General features: G+C 40.1%; 1 protein-coding gene across 1 annotated transcript; it reads left to right on the forward strand.

Annotated features, from left to right (window-relative positions):
* The first annotated feature begins 1022 nt into the window (after positions 1-1022).
* Positions 1023-21547, forward strand: itcha (itchy E3 ubiquitin protein ligase a). The gene is made up of 24 exons (XM_022212448.2): positions 1023-1148; positions 2100-2170; positions 3124-3265; positions 4126-4250; positions 5453-5584; positions 7682-7730; positions 7869-8047; positions 8220-8454; positions 8628-8723; positions 10167-10341; positions 11344-11413; positions 11557-11641; positions 12878-13006; positions 13370-13442; positions 13586-13657; positions 13766-13854; positions 14098-14257; positions 14892-15025; positions 15756-15896; positions 16499-16619; positions 16740-16844; positions 17007-17103; positions 17197-17269; positions 18313-21547. Exons 2-24 carry the CDS (start codon positions 2146-2148, stop codon positions 18410-18412), a joined length of 2607 nt encoding a protein of 868 aa, XP_022068140.1. The 5' UTR covers positions 1023-1148; positions 2100-2145; the 3' UTR covers positions 18413-21547.
* Positions 21548-22896: the final 1349 nt, after the last annotated feature.

Genomic DNA, 22896 nt, shown 5'->3' on the forward strand with positions numbered 1-22896 from the left:
GCTAGATACAAATGAGGCATTGTAAGGAATACAATAATAAATACAAAAGTATTATAAAGATTAAAAAAATATATCCAACAGCAGTTTTATTTTTATTATTTATTTATACATCTATTTACATATATTATATATATTATTTTTGTTCAGTTTTTCTATATTTGGGTTTACACACACACACACACAGATATATATATATATATATATATATATATATATATATATATATGTGTGTGTATATATATGTATATATATATATATGGTATCGCTGGTCCTTCCCTGATGAAATGTTTGTGTGATGAGGCCATTTGTCATTTTATTTATTATTTAGGCATTTGCCAGTATACAACTCACATGTATTTACCTATTTTTGATTGTGAGACATCAAAATTATGTTTGTATCAGTATTTGCAAGAGAAACAGATTTTTTCCATGGTCCATCAGACTCCTGAACGCAAAACACCTGAAACCCGAAAGCACAGTGTCAGTTTTATGGTTCTAATGCTGCTTTCGTGCAATATTCCGTGGCCATATTTATTCTATTGTATTGTTTTTTATTTCATTTTATTTACCTCCCATATTGTATATATCTTGTCTCCTTTGCATAGGTTATTTTTAATGTTGTCTTGTTTTATATGTACATTTGGTTTTATTATTTAATGTTGTTATTTAATTTCTTATTGCTTGTTATCAATGCACAGTCCAGCAGCAGCTATCTATATTTTATCTATTCTATTTTATTTGTATTATTTTGATATTTTTTGCATGTATATGCAAGAGTTTATTTGCAAAAACATACATACATACATACATATATATATATTCTCTCCCTATTTGGGTTTTACAGGGATATAAGAGAAAGACATACACTTTTTCATGGATATGGATTAATAGATAGAACATGCCAATGAAGACCGTAACATTTTTGCTCTGTAAATCTACAAATAATAGATTTTACTCAGAATGCATTATATTGTTTTCGTCCACAACACAGTAATGCAGTCTTATTGTGAAAAACTTGTGCCAGAGAAGCTGTTCTTGTTCAAGCTAGCGGACGCAGGTCTGTGCGGATGGCTGGTGTCTACCTGTCAACAACCGAGACCTAGCTGAAACTAAAGTCCCTGTGACCCTTTGCCGTCTGTTTTTGCCAGGTATGGACATCCCGTGTCTTACTAAACGCCAGGTGTGAAGTTTCCTCCACCGAGCAGACGAAGCTGCTCCATTAGCCGGGTGGTGTTAGCATTACTGACATGAGTTGCTGCTTGGTTAGCTAAAGGCTCGCTGCTCAGGACGTCGCCTAGCAAAGTTGCTCCAGACGGTTGAACTTATCAGCTTCTATCATTAATTAGTAAACCGTCTACTTGGTGGCCGGTAAGTCATTTTAACGGTGTCATGCTCGGAACCGAGTCTCCTCAAGAGGCCATTGTTTAACGCTGTCCTGGCAACATTTCTGCTGGCTAACATTCCCGCTAACCTGATAGTTAGAGCTATTAAGCTACATCTGAGCTGCCTTCATGCTGCAGGAAACAGGTAGCCTCTTTATTTTAATATTAATCACTGAAACGGTTAATATGTTTGTGTGACATTATATGGATGTTTTGTCCTCGCTTAGCATGCGAGGTAACTTGTGTTAAAAGACACTGCCAAAGATTAGCAAGGCAGGTTTAGTGAGACTTATTTAACCGAGTTGAGTATGGGATTTTCTGTTATAGAAGATCCTCGGCGGCTTCTTGAAATAGCTAAGATTATGTCGAGTCACAGGGCTATGGGCATTTTTGTGCATGGTGTGTCTGAACACTAAAATTAGCGACGTTTAGCAAACGTGGTAATATAGGTGTCAGCCCTATAAGAGAGCTAGACAGTAAATATAGGAGAAGCCGTTTCCAGTGTTTGAGTCAGCACCAAATTATGTACCTAGATCCTACAAAGTATCATCAATATCTGGTTGTTTTAGTTAGATAGCTTCCTCAGTCCTTACTTGCCACTGCATGCAAAGCCAGTTTATATTTTCCACTGACTGTAGCAACCTAATATCCTAATCACTCTTTAAGTAGGATGCCTACACAGTGTTCCTTGTTTACATCTGATGTTCCTGCTTGCAGGTCTATCCATCGTAGCCAAACGAGGCTCCAGTGTTATGGAAGAACCATGAAGGCCCAACTGCAAGTCACAGGTGAGTTGTTGTTATCACAAGATTGATCAAGATTTCATCAGTTAACTACAACAAAAAATCAGGCAGGGGTTGTGACTAAGGGATAAAGTTGTAGTTGTAAAATGCTGTCACTGACACTTGGCTGTTGTTGAGTTTAGCATTGAGCAACTATAGTGTTGGTTTAGGATATGCTTTCCCAAATCCCGTTAAATTCTCTTCACATCTATTTAAAGTTGTGGTGGGCATTCTGTACTCACTGGTTATACTACATTGTGTCCATATTTGCCTGTTATATTCAATGTTTTAGCTATATATTGCTTGAAAGAGTGTTCCGTCTCTTATCTTCTCTTTGTGTGTGCAGCGTCAGCTTGTAAGTGGCCTTTGGTGCGCAGAGATTACTGTAAATCAAGATGTCTTCTCTAAGATAAGCATGCAGAAACAACTTTGGGAAATGAGAATTGGCATTGTGTAGTGGGCTTTGGCCTGTATCTTTAGATATACAAGGAGTTTAGTGATTCTTTGTCATAGAAAATATAGATGTTTCTCTTTCTATTACATTGATACAGACGTGGTGTATTATGGTAATGTGTTGTAATGCACAGAACTGAGAAAGATGGAAACATTGCGAGACTAGTGAAATGTAAAAATACTTCTGCTGCTGTTGTGTTTTGGGTTTAATCCCATGGGGTTTATTCCCAGTGATATATTAGCCAGCGAGCATTGATAGTAGCAAGTGTCACCAGGTCCTTCAGCAAGGATCTGTCATCATATGTGCTGTAATGACTTCTATCATCAGCAGCTCTGAGAGGGGTATGAGAGACCTCTAAGTGTTCACAGTGACTTTATTTTTTTGGTGTTTGATGAAGATATAAGACCCATCTGCATATGAAAAGCTGTGATGAAACTCTGAAAGACAGCTGCTTTTTTGAATGCAATTTATTCTAGAGATTTCTCCAACACTTTCCCTTTTCTAGTGATTTCAGCCAAACTGAAAGAAAACAAAAAGAACTGGTTTGGTCCCAGTCCGTATGTTGAGGTAGCCGTGGATGGCCAGTCAAAGAGGACTGAGAAGTGCAACAACACACACAGTCCCAAATGGAAGCAAGCTCTCACAGTGTGAGTATGATTGTTGTCTTTATCATAGGAGTGGAAGCTGTTTAGCTATTAGCCTTAATTACAGAATTATGCTCGTTGGTAATAGAAAGATTATTGATTTTATTTAAATTTAGTCTTCATAAACCATTGTGTTTTAATCTCTATGTTTTAGTCACATCGAGCAGTTTAACTTTTACACTGGAGACATCTCCGAACCAGGCTTTTTTCAGATGATACTCAGCTGAGGATTTGGTTAATTGGTCAACGAAGATAAACTATACACTTGGAGGATACATTTGACTCAATATCTGGTGTGTCTGAGTCAATATAGCAGGTGAATTCACAAAATCTGTGTGCAAAATCCTGACTGTTTTGCCACGGTTGTACCATTGAAATTACAAATATATTAGTCACTGGTGAAAATAGAACCCATCTGCAGGGTGTTTGATTGATAAACGTTTGCATAAATGTTTGTCAGTAATTACGTTGAAATCATAGATCGCACAAAATCTGAAAGTCAGTCTAATTTTACCACCCATGCGTTCAGAAGTGATGTCTTAATATTTCCTTTTACTCTTACCAAAAAATTGTTCAGCTGCAGTGACGTCAAAAAAGCAAAACAAAGAAACCATCACACTGAAGCATTAACCATCAAGAATTTATTTTCTTGTGACAGACTCTGAATTAGTAATATCATTAAAACAGATGTGACAATCTAAGGTAAATGCTGTAGTGGACCTCCTTCCTACTTAGGCAATAAGAGCAATCAACAAAATTGTCACTAATGGATTTTTCCCTAGCATTAGCGTAGATCATCATGAAACCTTTTTTTTCTGCTGTTGTCTCATACGGCGTCTTGTCATTTTCTCGCCTTTCTACAGAATTGTGACTCCGGTCAGCAAGCTGATCTTTCGTGTTTGGAGCCATCAAACACTGAAGGCAGACATCCTGCTGGGAATGGCCGTACTGGAGATCAGCAAGATTCTCAAGGCAAATGACCTCAAATGTGAGTTTACCTGATATTTTTTTCTAAGTGGTGTTCATGAGAGTTTGTGTTTCTCAAGATTCTGAATGTAAAAATAAAGCGTACCAAACTTTTCACTCACTTTTTCAGTTACTGGCATAAGATCGCTGTCATCTTGTTTCAAAGCTTTGCGATTGAGTTTGTTTATTCTGCTATTTTTCATTTCAACTTTGGATATGACAAAGACGTGCTGTCCCAGGAGCTGAGCATAGAGCTAATAGGTTCTAAGAGTCGATTCCCACAGAATATTAAGAGGTAGACAGGAGAAGCTTCCACTGCATGACTTGTTTCATGTTACCGTAATAACAAATTGTTTCCCTTGTAATGTCCCTCTCAGTATCCATTTTTTTACAGTGAAAGCTTACTGCTAATAGACAGAGAGAGACACAAAATGAAAACTGAAAGTGAGATTTCAAGTTGTATCCCGTATAATCTCACTTTTAGCATTCATTTTGTATCTCTCTGTCTACAGTATTGGCAGTATGTTCCCGTTGTAGATTGCTGCACACTTCACACACTTGGAACACTAATGTGAGAGTTTATATCTGTGTTTGTTATGGGAAGGTTTTATTGGGCTTTGATAAGCTTCATGTACACTACTTACAAGGTCTGCTTTTTGAGCATGAATTTATGGCCATCTTTATACTAGAAGTGGATTTATAACTCAGTACAGTGGCTCCTGCCAGACCTGGTCAGCATGTACCAAACATGTGACATTAAAGTGCAGTGAATAATCTGTTGTGCAGTGACTTGATTTTATTTTGATAGCAGCAATAGGGCTGAAAACAGTACAATGTGTTTTGTAAATGAAATGATTTTGACGTATTGTTTTGATCTCAAACATCTTATTAGGAATACTGTGCACAGTACCAGTCAAAAGTTTGGACACACCTTCTCATTCAATGCTTTTTATTTATTTGTTATATTTTCTACATTGTAGATTAATACTGAAGATTAACACTTTTTTAATGACATAATCCCATATGCATTCTTTTATAGTTTTGATATCTTCAGTATTAATATGCAATGAAGTGTATATACAGCAGCTATTTTTTTTATCTCAGTGCAGGCTTACAGTCAGCTTTCAATCTTTTGCATTGGGTTAATATGTGTTTTCTTGAGATAGGTTGTCCTGTCTTTCAGATTAGAAGTACCTGCTTAACGCTTTATTCTGTCCATCTTAGTATGTGAGGTGGTGCAGACGCTGCAGCTGTGCTCTGACAGAGACCCCCGGGAGGTTGTTGGTGACTTGTCGATCTGTCTGGACGGCATGCAAGTAGACTCAGAAACCTTTGCCTCGGCGGAGAGAGAACAAGGTGAGAGACGACACACAGACACAAACTCAATACTGTGTTAATCACACTAACAACCTGAGAACACGAACAACTCTGTACTTTTGTAACTGAAAAATGTTCACTTAGCTGTTAAACACCTATCAGGCATAGCAATGTGACCACCTCCCTAGTATTGTATTGGTCTCCTTTATGCTGCTAAAACTCCTCTGACCCAGTAGGGCATGGACTCAGGACCTCTGGGGATGTCCTGTGTAGGGCTGGGTATCAATCTAAAAGTTTCGATACCGGTACCAATTCCGATACCTTCACTTCGATACCGGTTCCTAAACGATACTTTTTTCGATACCAGTTTTACAATATATACTCTAACTGAATGAAAATTGCATTACACATTACTTTTCACATCTTGAGTTTAATTTTCCAGTGATTTCCAGTGCAAAAGAACATTTGCAAGCAATGTACAGTTCAGTACATTCTGAGCCACCTTCGGCCCCGGACCCTTCCTGGCCGACCCGGAGCCGGTCGCGGCGCACCGCCGCGGAGGAAATGCGCCCGGTGAGAGGGCCCGCGAGGGGATCCTCCCGCACCGAGCGGCCGCCCCTGGCCCGCCGAGTTGAATCTCCCGGGCGGACTGCGCGGACCCCACCCATTTACCTCTTAACGGTTTCACACCCTCTTGAACTCTCTCTTCAAAGTTCTTGTCAACTTTCCCTTAAGGTACTTGTCGACTATCGGTCTCGTGCCGGTATTTAGCCTTAGATGGAGTTTACCACCCGCTTTGGCATATACTGCACCGCGCACTATTGGCGTCTGTGGCGATGGGCGTGGGAGAGCTCAGCTGCAGAGGGGAGAGGTGTGGAGGAGAGTGTGTGGAAGCAGCGTCAGGTTAATTAGCGCAGCTGGCACCAATTAGACTCACCTGATTCTCTCGGCAGTAACAGACTGAAGCAGAGGACAAAAGACAGACGGACAGAGAGGACGGGGGAACGGACGAGCGGAGGACAGCGGACAGGACGAGGTCCGGTGGAGCGGGCAGCTTATCGAACGAGATCCTGTGGAGATCCGGCTGACGCTGAGACTGTTTACCGGAGGAGAACCGGCGGAGAGCCGGCAGACGTTGAGACTGTTTACCGGACGAGGTCCGGTGTAGCGCCGGGCAAGGAAGAGAGACTGTTTTATTTACATTGAGACGGTGTGGTGAATAAAAGACTTTGTCTGCATTGGCCGAACTGCCGTGGTTATTGTGCTGAGCAGAGCCGCAGACAGGTTCTCCTGTTACAGCGTCCATTTTACAAAAGTAGAGCCACGTTTTAGACCTCAGAGGCATCTTTTCCCACTTCGACGACATGCTAAACAACTGCAGTAAATTCAATGTACCTAACGTGAAACCTGTCTGTGAACGGGCAGCATGCTTTTTTCCGGCTTGCCGCAATCACGTATAATGTTACAGCCAATCACAGGTTTGCTTTATCATAATCACGTGATAAGTACCGGAACATGGAACCGAAAGACGAGGCTTATTTCGATACTCATTAGTACCGAAACATTTCGGTCGGTGCCATTAAAGAACCGAAGTTCGGTACTCAGCCCTAGTCCTGTGGGACCAACAGAGATCAGGCTTATCCTGGCACATCCCACATATGCTCAGTCAGATTTGGATCTGGGGAGTGTGGAAACCGGGAGAACACCTTATCTCTGTAGTGTTCTTCGGGCCTCTCCTGAGCAGTTTTTGAGGTGTGACAGGGTGCATTGTCCTGCTGGGGGTGGCAGCTAGCATCAAGGACTGCTGTTGCCTGGGGGGTGGGGTGTTGCTTGACCTGCAGTGTTTAGGTGGGTGGTACATGTCAAAGATCCACGTGAATGTCAGGACTAAAGGTTTCCCAGCAGAACATTGCATTATTATAACGAGATGATTGTTGTTATTCGCTTCAGCTGTCAGTGGTCATAATGTTGTGGCTGATCGGTGTGTGCCAAATTTAACATTTAACCATTTTAAATCTATTATTTGTTTAGTCCACCTGAGGAAAAGAATGTACCTCAAGTGTTAAAATAAACAATTTTCTTGCTATAGGTTTTATTTGTAGCATCCCGAATTAACTTTTTTCTGTTTCATTTTAGCTGCTCTTCCAAATGGAAATGCAAGACAAAATGGAGACACTGGCAACAGGTCTTGTAAACTTTTAATTCTAGATTTTTACGTGCTTTTTTTATTCAAATGTTGAGTCAGTGAATTTGTAAGATAAAAGCCGTTTTTAATGTTGTATGTTTTTAAGAAAAAAGCTTCATAAATATGTTGTACTTGTAGATCAAGCAGGGACACATCTCCATCCAGTGACTCAGAGGAATGGGTCATAGTACCCAATGGTCATGCTGTCAATGGTACGGGCTCCCCATCCCGATCTCCAGAGGACTCCACAACCTCACGTCCTCCTAGACCTTCACGACCTCCTCCTCCTATGCCACGGAAACCAGCAGCCTCACCAAGTAAGAAAAGCATGCGACATCGAAGACGTGACACCCTTTTTACCGTTCTCATTTACCACTGATTGGCTTTCCCAAACAAAAACAGTATGTGCATTTGTCAAAGCAAGTACCCCTCTTGCAAATTCATTCACAGACTTAAATGTTCTCTTCTCTGCCTTCCTCTTTTCTCCAGCTTCTTCCAGCAGCTCTTCCCCCAGTGAGCTCAGTGAGGGCCCTGCTTCTGATGGTTCCTCTCAGGCGTCGGCTAGTGGGTGTTCAGATCAGCAGGAAGAATCGGGTGCAGGAGCAGCACCTGCAACTTCCACACAGACAGCAAGTGGTCCCAAACCAGCAGCCTCTGCCTCCACAGCTCCGGCTGCAACAACACCCAGAATCACTCCCGTTAACAACGGTCCCTTGCCACCAGGGTAAAGAGCGACTCAGTATACATTTGGTTGTACAACCCTCACTCATGTTGCTGTTGAAGGACATACTATGTTGCATTTTTATCAATATTTTCAATCTGTGTGTTGTTAAGTTGTATAGTGAAATATTTTTTTAGAGACAAAATCCATCAAAATCATTTATATTTATTTGCCAGGTGGGAGCAAAGGGTGGACCAGAACGGACGGGTGTACTATGTGGACCACATTGAGAAGAGAACGACCTGGGACAGGCCTGAGTCTTTGCCTACAGGGTACCAGAACACACGTTTTATCATTTATGCCACGAATACTAACAAAGTTACTCCGCCAAGGAACGCAGCGGAGTTCTGTGACGATTGATGTACATTTGTCTGTCCGTCTGTGCACAACATGACTCAAAAACAGACGAACAAATTTAGATAAAATTTTCAGGAGAGGTCAGAAATGACACAAAGACCACCTCATTAGATTTTGGCAGTGATGCGGCTTATAGTCTGGATCCACAGATTTATTAAGGATTTCCCATTGGGAGATAGCAGCCGGCATGGCGACACTGTTACCATGGCAACAAGTGATTGCGATCCTACTACAAATCGACCGCTGCCGACTTATCGGAAATGATGCAGGAAACAATTGATTAAATGGTGGGGGTGTTTCCAAATCCCATCAGTTAACAGTGGCCGCTACATATTTACACTCAAAAAAAATATAAACGCAACACTTGTTTTTGCTCCAATTTTTTATGAGATGAACTTAAAGACCTGAAACTTTTTCCACATACACAATATCACCATTTCTCTCAAACATTGTTCACAAATGTGTCTAAATCTGTGATAGTGAGCACTCCTCCTTTGCTGAGATGATCCATCCCACCTCACAGGTGTGCCATATCAAGATGCTGATTAGACACCATGATTAGTGCACAGGTGTGCCTTAGACTGCCCACAATAAAAGGACACTCTGAAAGGTGCAGTTTTATTTTATTGGGGGTGGTCCACTTCTCTTCAGTGGCTGTGCGAAGTTGCTGTACTGTATATTGGCGGGAACTGGTACACACTGTCGTATACGCCAATTCAGAGCATCCCAAACATGCTCAGTGGGTGACATGTCCGGTGAGTATGCTGGCCATGCAAGAACTGGGACGTTTTCAGCTTCCAGTTGCACGCTCCCTCAATCTTGCCACATCTGTGGCATTGTGCTGTGTGATAAAACTGCACATTTCAGAGTGGCCTTTAATTGTGGGCAGTCTAAAGCACACCTGTGCACTAATCATGGTGTCTAATCAGCATCTTGATATGGCACACCTGTGAGGTGGGATGGATTATCTCAGCAAAGGAGAAGTGCTCACTGTCACAGATTTAGACAGATTTGTGAACAATATTTGAGAGAAATGATGATATTGTGTATGTGGAAAAAGTTTTAGATATTTGAGTTCTTCTCATAAAAAATGGGAGCAAAAAAAGTGTTGCATTTATATTTTTGTTGAGTGTAGGTGCAGACTTAGACTTCATTAATTCCTAGAGGTAAATTCTGTAGGTCATACGATTCGGTATCCGTACATAACGTACACATGCATAACACACGCCTGTGTTCAGCACAAAGTCAGGGAATGAACAGTCTTAGCAGAGTCACTCTCTGTGTGTTTTTCTGCTGGGTTAGTTGTACATTCAATACAATAAAATAATCTGATATTAATAGAGATCTATTTTCTGCAGGTGGGAGCGCAGGGTGGACCCGATGGGTAGAGTGTACTATGTTGACCACATAACCCGAACTACCACATGGCAACGCCCCACACAGGAGTCAGTACGCAACTATGAGGAGTGGCAGCACCAGCGCAGCCAACTCCAGGGAGCCATGCAGCAGTTTAACCAGAGGTTCATTTACGGGGTGAGGGCAGTCACAGTCACTGCACATAAAGAAAATATGAATATTGTTTTAATTTACTGAAAGGACCCATCTGGACATGATTTATCATCCATAAATGAATATAATTTCTGTCTAGTGAGCACCTAAGTGTGTGCTCCAGTACCCCCTCTTCCCGATGAAGAACTTTTTAATATTCTGAATAAAAAGTTCATTTTTTTAAGTTCACCTGCTTTACACACCTTACTGAGAAGTCCAGTCTGTGTATTATAACAGGAGGATGCAAATGTCTGTCATATTTGTGTAATCTGCGTACTGGATGCAATTGGCTTTCAAATTAGTTTTGATCTCACAAAATCACATTCTGTCTGTGTGTTTAAGTGAGGTAAGCATGGAGAATTTTGCACTCTGAGCTTATGAAAATTACATCTTTCTTCTGCACACTGAAGGTCATATATGCAAAGAAAATAAAAAGCAAAGCACGTTTTTGTGTGGAGTGGAAGAAGCTTTTAAGGGAAAAATGAAAAGCAGACATTTCAAAGAATTCGTGAACATTTGTGCTTTATTTATTTATTGAAGAATAATTCTTGCTTCAAAGTTTTAAAAACTGATTTGTGACTTTCAGGGCTGTGTAATGCAAGACGGTGATGTCAGTTTTAGCTTTTGCCTTCACTGCATGCTTTGCGAAGATTACATCTACCGTAATTACTTTTGTTTGCTTGAAATATATTTTCTGAACATTCTCCAAATCATCTCACTACAAAAATAAAACAAATCTATAAACATCTTGAGAGTTTCCCAGAAGAGCAGATGTAATTATAACATGCCTATGATGCTTCTGTTTAGCTATGTTTAAGAGACATGATCAAGAAACTGTCAAATATTAGACAAACAAATACAGTACTCAGGTCATTTGCACTTGGTGAATTACAGAGTTGAAATGTATTGTAGTTCAAGGTGAAACAGACGGAATGAGAAAGATAGTTATGTTTTTTTTTAGGCCTAACGTGTCTCTTTCTCTCTTAGCTCCAAGACCAGTTGGCAGCAACAACCAGTAAAGAGTTTGACCCACTAGGACCTCTTCCACATGGTTGGGGTAAATATCTTCACTGTTAGATAAATTAGTTTTAGGTCATGAAATGTTTAGAAAAACACTGTAGAGATTTATTTTAGGTTAGTAGAAATGACAGTGAGCTAACACCGATGTATGCAAACGAAATGCGTTTTGTTTTATACCAGAGAAGAGAACAGACACCAATGGCAGAGTGTATTTTGTTCATCACCCAACTCGGACGACTCAGTGGGAGGACCCAAGGACGCAGGGGTGAGAGTATGCCTGCTTCTGATTGTGTTTGTTTCCCCATAGGGATGTGCAGATATGCCAGTCAGAAGTTTGGACACACCTTCTCATTCAGTGCTTTTTATTTATTTGTATTATTTTCTACATTGCAGATTAAGACTGAAGTTTAACACTTCTTTGTTTACAACATAATTCCACATGTGTTCTTTTGTAGTTTTGATGTCTTCAGTATTAATCTATAATGTAGAAAATAGTTGACTTAAAGCATTGAATGAGAAGGTGTGTCCAAACTTGAGTGGTAATATATCTCTGCCATTCCTTTTGTCTTGGTACGTGCAATTAAATCTGCTTGTCATTTAGCTGTACTTTTGTTTCATTGCCAGTGAGGGGCGCTAATGTGCCAGCATTTGTTCAGTATGAAGTGAAACATCAGTCCCAACCAGCTTCTGAATGACACATCTAGGTCTTTCTTTTGTCAACTTTCTTGCTCTTACTTGTTGGGAGTTGTCTGAAAATGACAGGGCAAGCACATTCAAACAATATGGGAGGTGTGCAACTGTACTGAATTTAGAACATGTACAGTAAAATAACAGCAAGCATTTTTAGAGACTGAGTCAAACATCTTGTGAAATTTTGTACGGGACAGTTTCTCAAAACTGTGTCTGCACAAGACCATTAAGAAAGTGCTTCTAATTAGGAAGTAATGAGTGCACAGAGGAGAAAGATTCCAACTAACCACGGCTTAATGCAGTCAGTTAATGACTGTTTGGAAGAATAGTGGAAGCCTTGCGTTTATGTTTTATGGGTGTGTTTCTTAGCTTTTGCTGGTTCCTGTTTTTAGTTGACATAAATCTTCTGACACTTGTAGTGATATGTAGTTGTGCAATTATGTGATTATGATACTTCCAAGCTGCTGAATTATTACAATAAAATATCTGTCTGATGGTGTGTCAGGATCAGTCAGGTATTCTATGACATGATTTATATAAAGGACACTCAATTTTGAGAAACTCTGCTTGTGGGCAGTTGTTTATTATTTTAAAAAATGCACAAATACAACATCTACTGTAATAGCATCTGCTGTCTTGAATTTTAATTTGAGAAATAATCCATTCTCAGGGTGGTGGAGCTTGGTTACAACTTAATTCAATAGTTTCTCTTGCAATGTAAATTTTGCGTGATATTTATTTTATACCATGTTACAGTTTTATGTGTATTCATGTGCTTGCTTGATTTTTTTTTTTTTTTTACTTTGTTCAGGCTGCTGAATGATAAGCCCCTGCCTGAAGGTTGGGAGATGAGGTTCACTGTGGATGGTATTCCATATTTTGTTGACCACAACAGGCGAACGACTACCTACATTGACCCTCGCACTGGGAAATCCTCGCTGTAAGTGGTGATGTTAAAGTGTTCAGTTTAAAAACGGCTGTTGGAGGAAGAGAAGGGACTGCAACAGGAAAGTGGACACAGATTTGTTTCACTGAGATACAAACCATTGCCCTTTAAAAGCCACTCTTCACATTACACAGAGTAAGTTAATTAAACGTGCATATAGAAATATTGGTCAGTGTTTCCAGAAGCTTTTGATGATCCGTGATGAAGTCAGTGGTTGTTATTGTCCAAACAAAACCTGAGCATCCCTTAAAGACAGAAATAAGTGAAATAGATGTTTATAAAGAAGCACACATGCTGTGTTGCCTAAAAGTGCATTTTATATTACCAAGAGAACTCTTTCATTTATCTTTTCCACAGTGAGAACGGACCACAGATAACCTATGTCAGGGACTTCAAAGCCAAAGTGCAATACTTCAGGTTCTGGTGTCAGGTATGTGCTGTCTGAACACCCCACAAGCTGCTCTTCCACAACGATATCTTCATACTTAAATATTCAAAGCTTAATGTAAATGTTGCACAAAGCATTCCAAAAAAAATCTAAATCTAATTGTAGTCTGTTTTATTCCCTTTTAGCAATTATCGATGCCTCAGCACATTAAGATTACTGTCTCGCGTAAGACTTTGTTTGAGGATTCATTTCAGCAGGTAAATGCAGCAGCATACTGTCTTCTTACCGCTTTTCTGCACTGAACAGCGTTGTCTTGTCTGTGCTTGAGTTGCACAACTGATTTCGTTCTTTGTTTGCATTCAAAGATCATGAGTTTTCACCCTCAAGATCTGAGGCGGAGACTGTGGCTCATCTTCCCTGGCGAGGAAGGATTAGATTACGGAGGCGTGGCGAGGTAATTTTAACTGAATTTGATTGTGTTCTGTTTCGTGACTTACAAGGTGTGTTTTGTTCTTTCTTGTACCTTTTTTGCCACCACCTACGCCTCACCACACACTAGCCCTGTTGTAACAATAACAGCGTAACATCGCGTGATTTCTCGTTCAACTCCTGATCTTCTAGATTGTTCTAACCGCCTCACTCAGCCAGCATAATCACTTCCACTTAACTTTTATGTCCTCTGTTGTTATATTTTCAGAGAGTGGTTTTTCTTGCTGTCTCACGAGGTGCTGAATCCCATGTACTGTTTGTTTGAGTATGCTGGAAAGGACAACTACTGTCTTCAGATCAACCCGGCTTCTTACATCAACCCTGATCACCTCAAGTACTTCAAGTTCATAGGACGCTTTATTGCTATGGTATATGCACTACACGTCCACATATATAGACCGTGTTGTCAATTTCTGAGCGAAATCTGTTGGCTTAATTACTGTGGTCAGCTGGATGGACGTTTGTGTTGCAGAATGAGAAATAATCATGTGTGGATCTGACATGTATGTGAAATTCAAAAGATGAATATACACTCCCGTTCAAAAGTTGGGGGTCACCATGAAATCTCGCACTTTTATTCATATGCTAACATAAATGCACAAGGGTTTTCTAATCATCAGTGAGCCTTTCAACACCATTAGCTAACACAGTGTAGCATTAGGACACAGCTGGAAATGTTCCTCTGTACCCCTATGGAGATATTCCATTAAACATTTCCAGCTAGAATAGTCATTTACCACATTAACAACGTCTGGACTGTATTTATGATTAATTTAATGTCATCTTCATGGGAAAAATGCTTTTCTTTCAAAAATAAGAACATTTCTTAGTGACTCCAAGCTTCTGAAGTGAATCAATTTATTTAAATACGCTTAGATTAAATAGCATTTTGTTGAGGAGTGATCTATCTCTTTAAATTATCAGATGACTGTATTACTATTTGTTGTATGTAACTCTTGTGTTAAATACACCTTTTCCCTGACGTTTGTGTTTTGTTTTTAGGCCTTGTTCCATGGCAAATTCATCGACACGGGTTTCTCCCTGCCGTTCTACAAGCGTATTCTGAACAAACCTCTGGCTCTGAAAGACCTGGAGTCCATAGATCCAGAATTTTATAATTCACTCATTTGGATTAAGTACGTCTGCCCAGCTGATACACATGTGCATGATGGATAGTGCTTATGTGCATCTGCAGTGGTGTAATTTGTTTTTATACTGAAAGAACTCACTGGGATACAATCCATTGTTTAATTCTAGTGTGTGGACCAAAACAGATGCTATTCTTGTCATGCTTAGATGTTGAACGTGTTATCTTTGACGTCCTAATATGTGTCAACATTCATCAATGTTGTTAAAATATGGGTTAATTTGTAAACAGAAATGAAGAATTTGACAGGACAGAATGAGTTCATTTTTCTGCATTGGTTTGGAATTGCAACGTTTATCCATTCTATGCTCATGTTGATTATTTGCTCTTTATGTACACAAAGTTTAACCAGTCACCACCACATTTAGTATGCACGACTGACTCAGGACAAGAGAGGGTTGTTTCCTCTAAATGACCCATGACTGTATAAATTCAGAGTGATTTAATTGTCTTAGCATAGTGACATAGAATTATCCTATCTAGAAGGTGATGAATCTGACATACAGTACCTGACTCTTCATTTTTTCATGTCTTAGATTTCTGAGTTCTGCTGCATGAATTCTGATACACATCCTCGTGCACATTAAACATGTCTTAACATTTTAGCATTGAATAACAAGTGCTGTAAAAATATGAAGCAGAGTGTCAGCTAGCTGCACGTGTTTTCCCCAGGTTTTATACCCGTATTAATCATTCTGTTGATGGTGTGTGCCTTGTAGGGACAATAACATAGAGGAGTGTGGTCTGGAGATGTTCTTCTCAGTTGACAAGGAGATCCTGGGGGAGGTCACCACTCATGAACTGAAGCCAGATGGAGGAAACCTCCAAGTAACTGAGGAAAACAAGGAGGAGTACATCAGGTACGGCCGCATCCTGTTAGACACAACACGGATAGTCATATTAAGGCTTGCACTGACGGTGTATCACATTCATTTTTAAGCTCTGACAATCTTGTATTTAAACCAAGTATTCGCATTTTCTTGTAAAAGAGAGGTCATAAAGAATGGAGAAATAGTAGTACTTGCATTGTATATACATAGCGGTAGATTGGCATGTTTTACCCTTTTTCTTTTTTTTGCTCTTCTTACACTTTTACTTCCTGTGGTGTTGCTGTTCACGAAATCCTAAATTTCTGTGGAAACGGGGCAACTATGGCCAGAACTGTGCAATGCGACACATTTATAATACCATAAACAACATAAAAGTCTGAAAAAAAAAGTTGACTTTCTTTGATTTTTTCTTTTTAACAGAAATACCAATGATAGATTACCGTTGTCATTTTGTTTTGTTTTTTTATATAAATGTATTTATTTCTGTATAAGATCCCTTTGAAACCTGTTTGTGGGCTTTGGCATTCACAGGATTTAAAGATAGTTCATGTACATTGTTACATCATTACCTTAAATTTGAAAGGATTTTTTTTATACCTCTGTTATGCCCATCTTTGTCACTCTGTATGCAGGCTGGTGGCAGAGTGGAGGCTGTCCAGAGGGGTGGAGGAGCAGACGCAGGCTTTCTTTGAGGGCTTCAATGAAGTTCTTCCCCAGCAGTATCTTCAGTACTTTGATGCTAAGGAATTAGAGGTGCCAAAATAACACAAATATACAAATTGTCTACAAAGTCTAATGGTTCGGGTGGTATTTGTTGAAACCTTGTTGATTCTGCAGAGACGCAAACACGTCATGCACTCTTCTTATCTGCAGGTGATGCTGTGTGGGATGCAGGAGATAGATCTGGTGGAGTGGCAGAGACACACCATCTATAGACATTATGCCCGAAGCAGCAAACAGATCCTTTGGTTCTGGCAGGTTTGTACAGAAAAAAATACAAATATTTTCGCAATTTTGAAACTCGACCTGTTATTACTGAACCCTAGCTACAATTGAGAATGTAGCATCACATGCTAATGTTGGGAGATTATTATGTGTCATGCTGATATTGTCACAAAATGATCTGCTGTCTGTTATCAGTTTGTGAAGGAGATGGACAACGAAAAAAGGATGAGACTGCTGCAGTTTGTCACAGGAACCTGTCGTCTTCCTTTGGGGGGCTTTGCTGACCTGATGGGTGTGCAAAATGAACACACACAGATTGTACAGTAGTCCAGCGTGTCATATCACATTTGTTTCTAATCTATATTCTGATTTGTGATTAATGTAGGAAGCAATGGTCCACAGAAGTTTTGCATCGAAAAAGTGGGCAAAGAAAACTGGCTTCCAAGAAGCCACACATGGTAAGGCCAGTTCTTCTACTTGTACATTCATAGAAGTCCTGCTGCTTTTGGTATTTGACAGGATGTGTGGTCAAGCTAACGCAAGACTAACTTTCATAACCAAACCCTCTTAGTCATTGCTGATTCAGCCGCATTTCTGTATTTTTAACCTTTGATGTGGCATTTGAAGTTATATAATCCTGTGAGATGCATTGTTTCCTTTTAAGTGTTTATTTAGCAGACGCTCCTAAAGTATGCAGCACCGTGGACTTTACTGCAACAGCAAAGCAAGAGAAGAGCCCTATCAGATAATTTAGAATGTGGAAATACTCAAGACGGAAGAACATTAAAATACACAGGACTTCCTCTGCTTATGTCGTTTGGCCGTTACGTCTGAACTTATTACGGGCCGGTCCACGATTTAGCGTACGATGTTTCGTTGTTGCATCGGAACTGATTCAGTGGAACTAGTTGGCAAGTGAAGCAGAGAAATATGTCATCATGTGACGAGCAGAACGAATGAATAACGTATGCACAGTTGTAACGCAGCGCTTTAAAATGGCTTTGTTTACATTTGCCAAGCGCTGGACCCGAATATCCAAATATTCAGTCATGACATTCGAATATTTATTTTGAGATCGGAATATTCGGATTCCAGAAACTGCTATTCGGGCCAGCGCGACGTTTGCCGCCACATTGGTTTATGCTACATCCACTAACTTCATTATGGCTCCCACGGCAAGTCAGACTTACGGTTAATATTTTCGCCGGTATTTTCCTACCGGGTTGTGTTTCAGTGTGAGCTAATGACTGTTTTTGTTACTGTAGTTGTACAAATATGTAACCTAATCGATATCGTGATGCACATAACGGCTTTGTTTACATTTTTACCGGAGTTCCGACTTACGGCGAAAATCGACTTGCGTCACGCCGTAGGAACGGAACCCCGACTTAAGTAGAGGACCCCCTGTATAATTTTAGAGTAATTTTACCCTTACAAGATACACAACACCCATAAATCTGTATTCAGCATTTGTCTTGCTTCTGTCTCATTTCTCCTTTAGCTTTAATCGTCTGGACCTCCCTCCTTATAAGAGCTATGAGCAGCTGAAGGAGAAACTCATGTTCGCCATAGAGGAGACGGAAGGCTTTGGGCAGGAGTGAAGCAGCAAGAGTGGCAGCTGCTGGACGGGACAGAGCAGTGGTGGGCTTGGAGGAGCCATATCCATTTTGGACAAGAGCACTTTCCTGCAGATTCTCCTCACAGCCGGGAGCTGTTTATAGTCTGGTAGATAGACTCAATCTCTATTGTCTGTCGAAGCAGTTTCTTCATCAATTCATTTGTTCCACCAGAGTACTTTGCGTCCTCCTCACCCAGTTTCGCTCCTCACCTCTGTGATCAGTCCCTCCCTAATCCAGCTGCTCTCTCTTTATCCCGCTCAGCCCACTAAGAGGCAGGAGAGATCCCTGTCTCACCTTGTCATGTCTGCACTTGCTGTATGTTGTGCAAGGGCAGTTTCGACACGTGCTTCTGCAAACATGTGCAGTACATGCTTAAAAGTTGTCTCGTTGAGCCTGTGCACTACTTATGAATAATTTCAGAGGAAACAAACGAACATCATGGGCTCACATGCGGTTTGGGGGCATTCAGACGTTTTGTTTTTCTTTTGTTGAAAGGACGAATGAACAGATGATTTTTTTTCTCCAATAACTGACTGACTGTACTGACCCTCGTAGCACATATGCAGTTTCTGTACTGACTTTGATAAATACGATCGTATTAGCTGTAATGATGTTTTCTCTTATTTTGGCAGGTTGATTTCTTAACTTTCTAATGAGTTGAACTAGTTTGCACACGGTGACGTGAGCTGTAAGACGGTCGTGATTGTTCTTAAGAGAGGCTGTATTTTTTATGTGCAATAGTTTTGTAGACGACATTTTTGCCAATAATAGAGCCAAACAGCGATTTGTTTGATCATTTTTATAAAACTTTGGTAAGATTTAGCATTTACTATTGATTTCAATTCCAATATGAAGTAGAGAGCATTTGCGTACTTTTCAGTGTATTTGGTGAAACTGCTTTAGCTGTGATGTGATTCGATTTGCCTTCCCATAAACGACACTGCTGTGTATAATACGGGCATATTTGACCATGGATGCTCACTTCATTTGTCAGTCAGGGAAACTGAAACTGTGAAGGCTTTTCTTGGTAATTATAAGCTATTACTGATGACGTGGGAGCGCTGGGATGTAATGTACAGTAGAGAGCAATGATTTGCTGATTCATGACCGAGTCCCACTGAATGGTAGCAAATTCGCTGTTAGTTTTCCAGAGTTAAGTATTATTCTTACAGTGGCTCAAGGCACTGAAACTTCAAAGACGTCCTCACCAGTTCAGCACCGCACGGTCGCACTTGGTGGAAACGTTTTCTTTGTCTGCTTGTGTCGACCTCTCAGCCACACTGCGCATCCAAGAGAAGTAGTAATGAAGATTTTAAATTCTAACAGTTTAACCTGTTAAGTGACTAATGCAGTTAATGTAAATATACTTACAAATGAAAAAAAAATGTGTTTAGTATCTCACTATGTACAAAACATCCGAGCAGTGGAGCCCTTTGAGTTGCAGGCAAGATGAGAAATGAGATTTAAATTTAAATAATAGCAAGTGGCCCTAGTTTTATAGGGTGGAAGGCTTTAGATTTGTACAGGAAAAGTGTATTTCATGTCTTTTTCCAAAAAAAAAAAAAAAAATCTCTGTTGGCATCAAACTTAAAGTTTATTTTTAGTATTACGTAAAGCACCATTTTTAAAGAAAAGGAACCAGTCTACCAAAGGAGCTTCATGAATTAATTAAGTAAACCTGCTGACTTAAACGTCACCAGGTGTTCTCAGTAAACATCCCCTAAATGATTACACATTTGACATCAGTTGTCACCGTTATCGTCTTTCCTTTTGCTCACTGTAAGGTACAAGGGATAGCTCCACAATCTCAACTCTGAATACAGAATTTAGACAAAATATAGGTCTTATTTAGTGTTTAGGAAATACAGAATTTGCAGTGTTAAGGAACCCGTCGTCTTAATCTTGCTCAGCGATGTTTCACTGTTGACTTTTAATGTTCAGAGCTTTAGAGTCCCATCACAAAAACACCCGTTTGTCAACACTAGGAGGGGAAAAAAACTAACTTTTAGCAGCTCCCTTGTTCATGCGCAGGAATGCCAGATCCTGCCCCGAACAATTCAAAATACTTTATAAAGAGGACACTCATGAAAGGACGTACATTCAATACCAGAAGCCCATGAGAAATTATGTCAAAATTCTGTTTAATAGGATGGAAATTTAAAGATGAGATATTAACAGAATTTACTAAAACTGGTTTGTATTAATACACAGTAATAACATAAATTATTGCTGTGTATCTGTATGGTTTTGCTGCTTAATAAAAGCAGATTCGAATTTGTGATGCAATATTTAATGATGACCAGCACCTGTCCAAGCATCCGGCTGTGATAATGTCCGTTTATAGGCAGGGTGGTGTCAATGATGTGCTATAATTTCAACAATCGGTGTCAGTTTTTCCTCTTTATGTCCCCCCTTTAAAATGTGAAAGGATGGATTGTCAAAATTTGCTTGTAAATTTGCCCATGTGTGCATTTCATAGTGTCCATACCAGTACAACATAAAAAAACTGACAGTTGTTTTTTATGACCCACAGTAAACTGACTCAGTCACTACATCTGCAACTTCACACACCGTTTACTGCTCACTTTATCCTGAACCGTGTGAAGTGTTTCACTTTGTATCACATGTGTTCCCTTACTGGCAGCAATTCAGTCCACAGACACAAAGAAAAACCGTTGTGTAGCTACTGGTATGAAGACTCATGAAGAAATTAATGTAAAATAAGGTAAATAAAACCTTGATTTTGGAGGGAAAAAAGGTTTTGTGAATAAAATGTTGGCTGTTGAATAATTTAACAGGTTACAACTGTGTAATAATAGCACCTTGACACTCAAACTGATTGAATTAACCACTTCTGTTTAACCACCACTGTGTTCCAGATCTTGGGGCAGATAATTATATAGAAATATGCAAAATAGTGTTTTAGTCGTACTGATTGCATTGTACTTCATGTCGATCGTGTAATCACGTTTTTTTTTCTTCTTTTTTTTTTGGCGCTGTTGCTTTTTTGATAAGTGCAGTTAATGGGTGAATACTATTTATTAGGAGGATGAGTTTCATGTAACAGTGGATTGGATTGATTGACAGAAAACAGTAATAAAACAATTTAAACACTGACAGTGTTGTAATTATTTTTAGCCCAACATTATTTATACTTGGCCTGGGATCTTTCTACATGGAGTTTGCATGTTCTCCCTGTGCATGCGTGGGTTTTCTCCGGGCACTCCGGCTTCCTCCCACAGTCCAAAAACATGCTGAGGTTAATTGGTCACTCTAAATTGTCTGTAGGTGTGAATGTGAGTGTGATTGTCTGTCTGTATATGTAGCCCTGTGACAGACTGGTGACCTGTCCAGGGTGTCCCCTGCCTTCGCCCGAGTCAGCTGGAATAGGCTCCAGCACCCCCCGCGACCCTAGTGAGGATAAAGCGATGGATGGATGGATTATTTACACTTGCACTGCGATCACCTACGCACAGTTTCTCTCAACCTGCCGGCCAGCAGCAGATGGGTCCGCCAACATAAAGAGCCAGGTTCTGCTCAATGTTTCTGCCATTAAAAGGGTATTTTTCTTGCCACTGTCGCCTTATAGCTGCTCTGGGGGTTCAGTATGGGTTCTGTAAAGCATCTTGAGACAATCTGACCTGTAATTGGTGCTATTTAAATAAAATTGAACTGAATGTATTATTGCTATTTCAAAAAGAAATCTTCTCAATTGACACAAGGAAACCATTACACTGCAGGCTTTCGTCTTACACTGAGAAATATACAGCACCCTAACATTCTGTGAAGAGTCTTGCAGATAGTATACAACAGGTATAATACACTGCCTGGCCAAAAAAAAAAAGTCACCACCTGGAGTGAACTAAGCAAATAGGTAAGAGCCTTGAACTGGGTCATTACTGCAGTGATGAATACGTTTCAGCTGCAACAACTTATTTAACCCCAGCTGATGCAGTGAGGAGCTTCTCATTTCTTAAACAACCATGTTGGAAGACAAATACTGCAGTCATGGAAAGGATGTTAATCTGTCTCAGAAGGGTCAAATTATTGGCCTGCATCAAACAAAGAAAACAACGAAGGAGATTTCTGAAACTACTAAAATCAGATTAAGAGCCGTCCAATGCATTATTAAAACTTGAAGGATAGTGGTGAACCATCATCTTCCAGGAACAAATGCGGTCTTATGAGTCCAGATTTACCCTGTTCCAAAGTGATGGGGGCATCAGGGTAAGAAGAGAGGCAGATGAATTGATGAACTCATCATGGCTAGTGCCTACCAGCCTGTGGGGGTTAGGGTTATGATCGGGGGTTGGTCAGGTTCAGCAGCATTATGTCCCCAAAGAATGAGGTCAGCTGACTACCTGAATATACTGAATGACCAGGTCTTTCCATCAATGGAATTTTTCTTCCCTGATTTCACGGACATGTTCCAAGATGACGATACCACGATTCATGGGGCTGAGATT

This window comes from Acanthochromis polyacanthus, chromosome 5, assembly GCF_021347895.1.
Source record: "Acanthochromis polyacanthus isolate Apoly-LR-REF ecotype Palm Island chromosome 5, KAUST_Apoly_ChrSc, whole genome shotgun sequence".
Lineage (NCBI taxonomy): Eukaryota > Metazoa > Chordata > Actinopteri > Pomacentridae > Acanthochromis > Acanthochromis polyacanthus.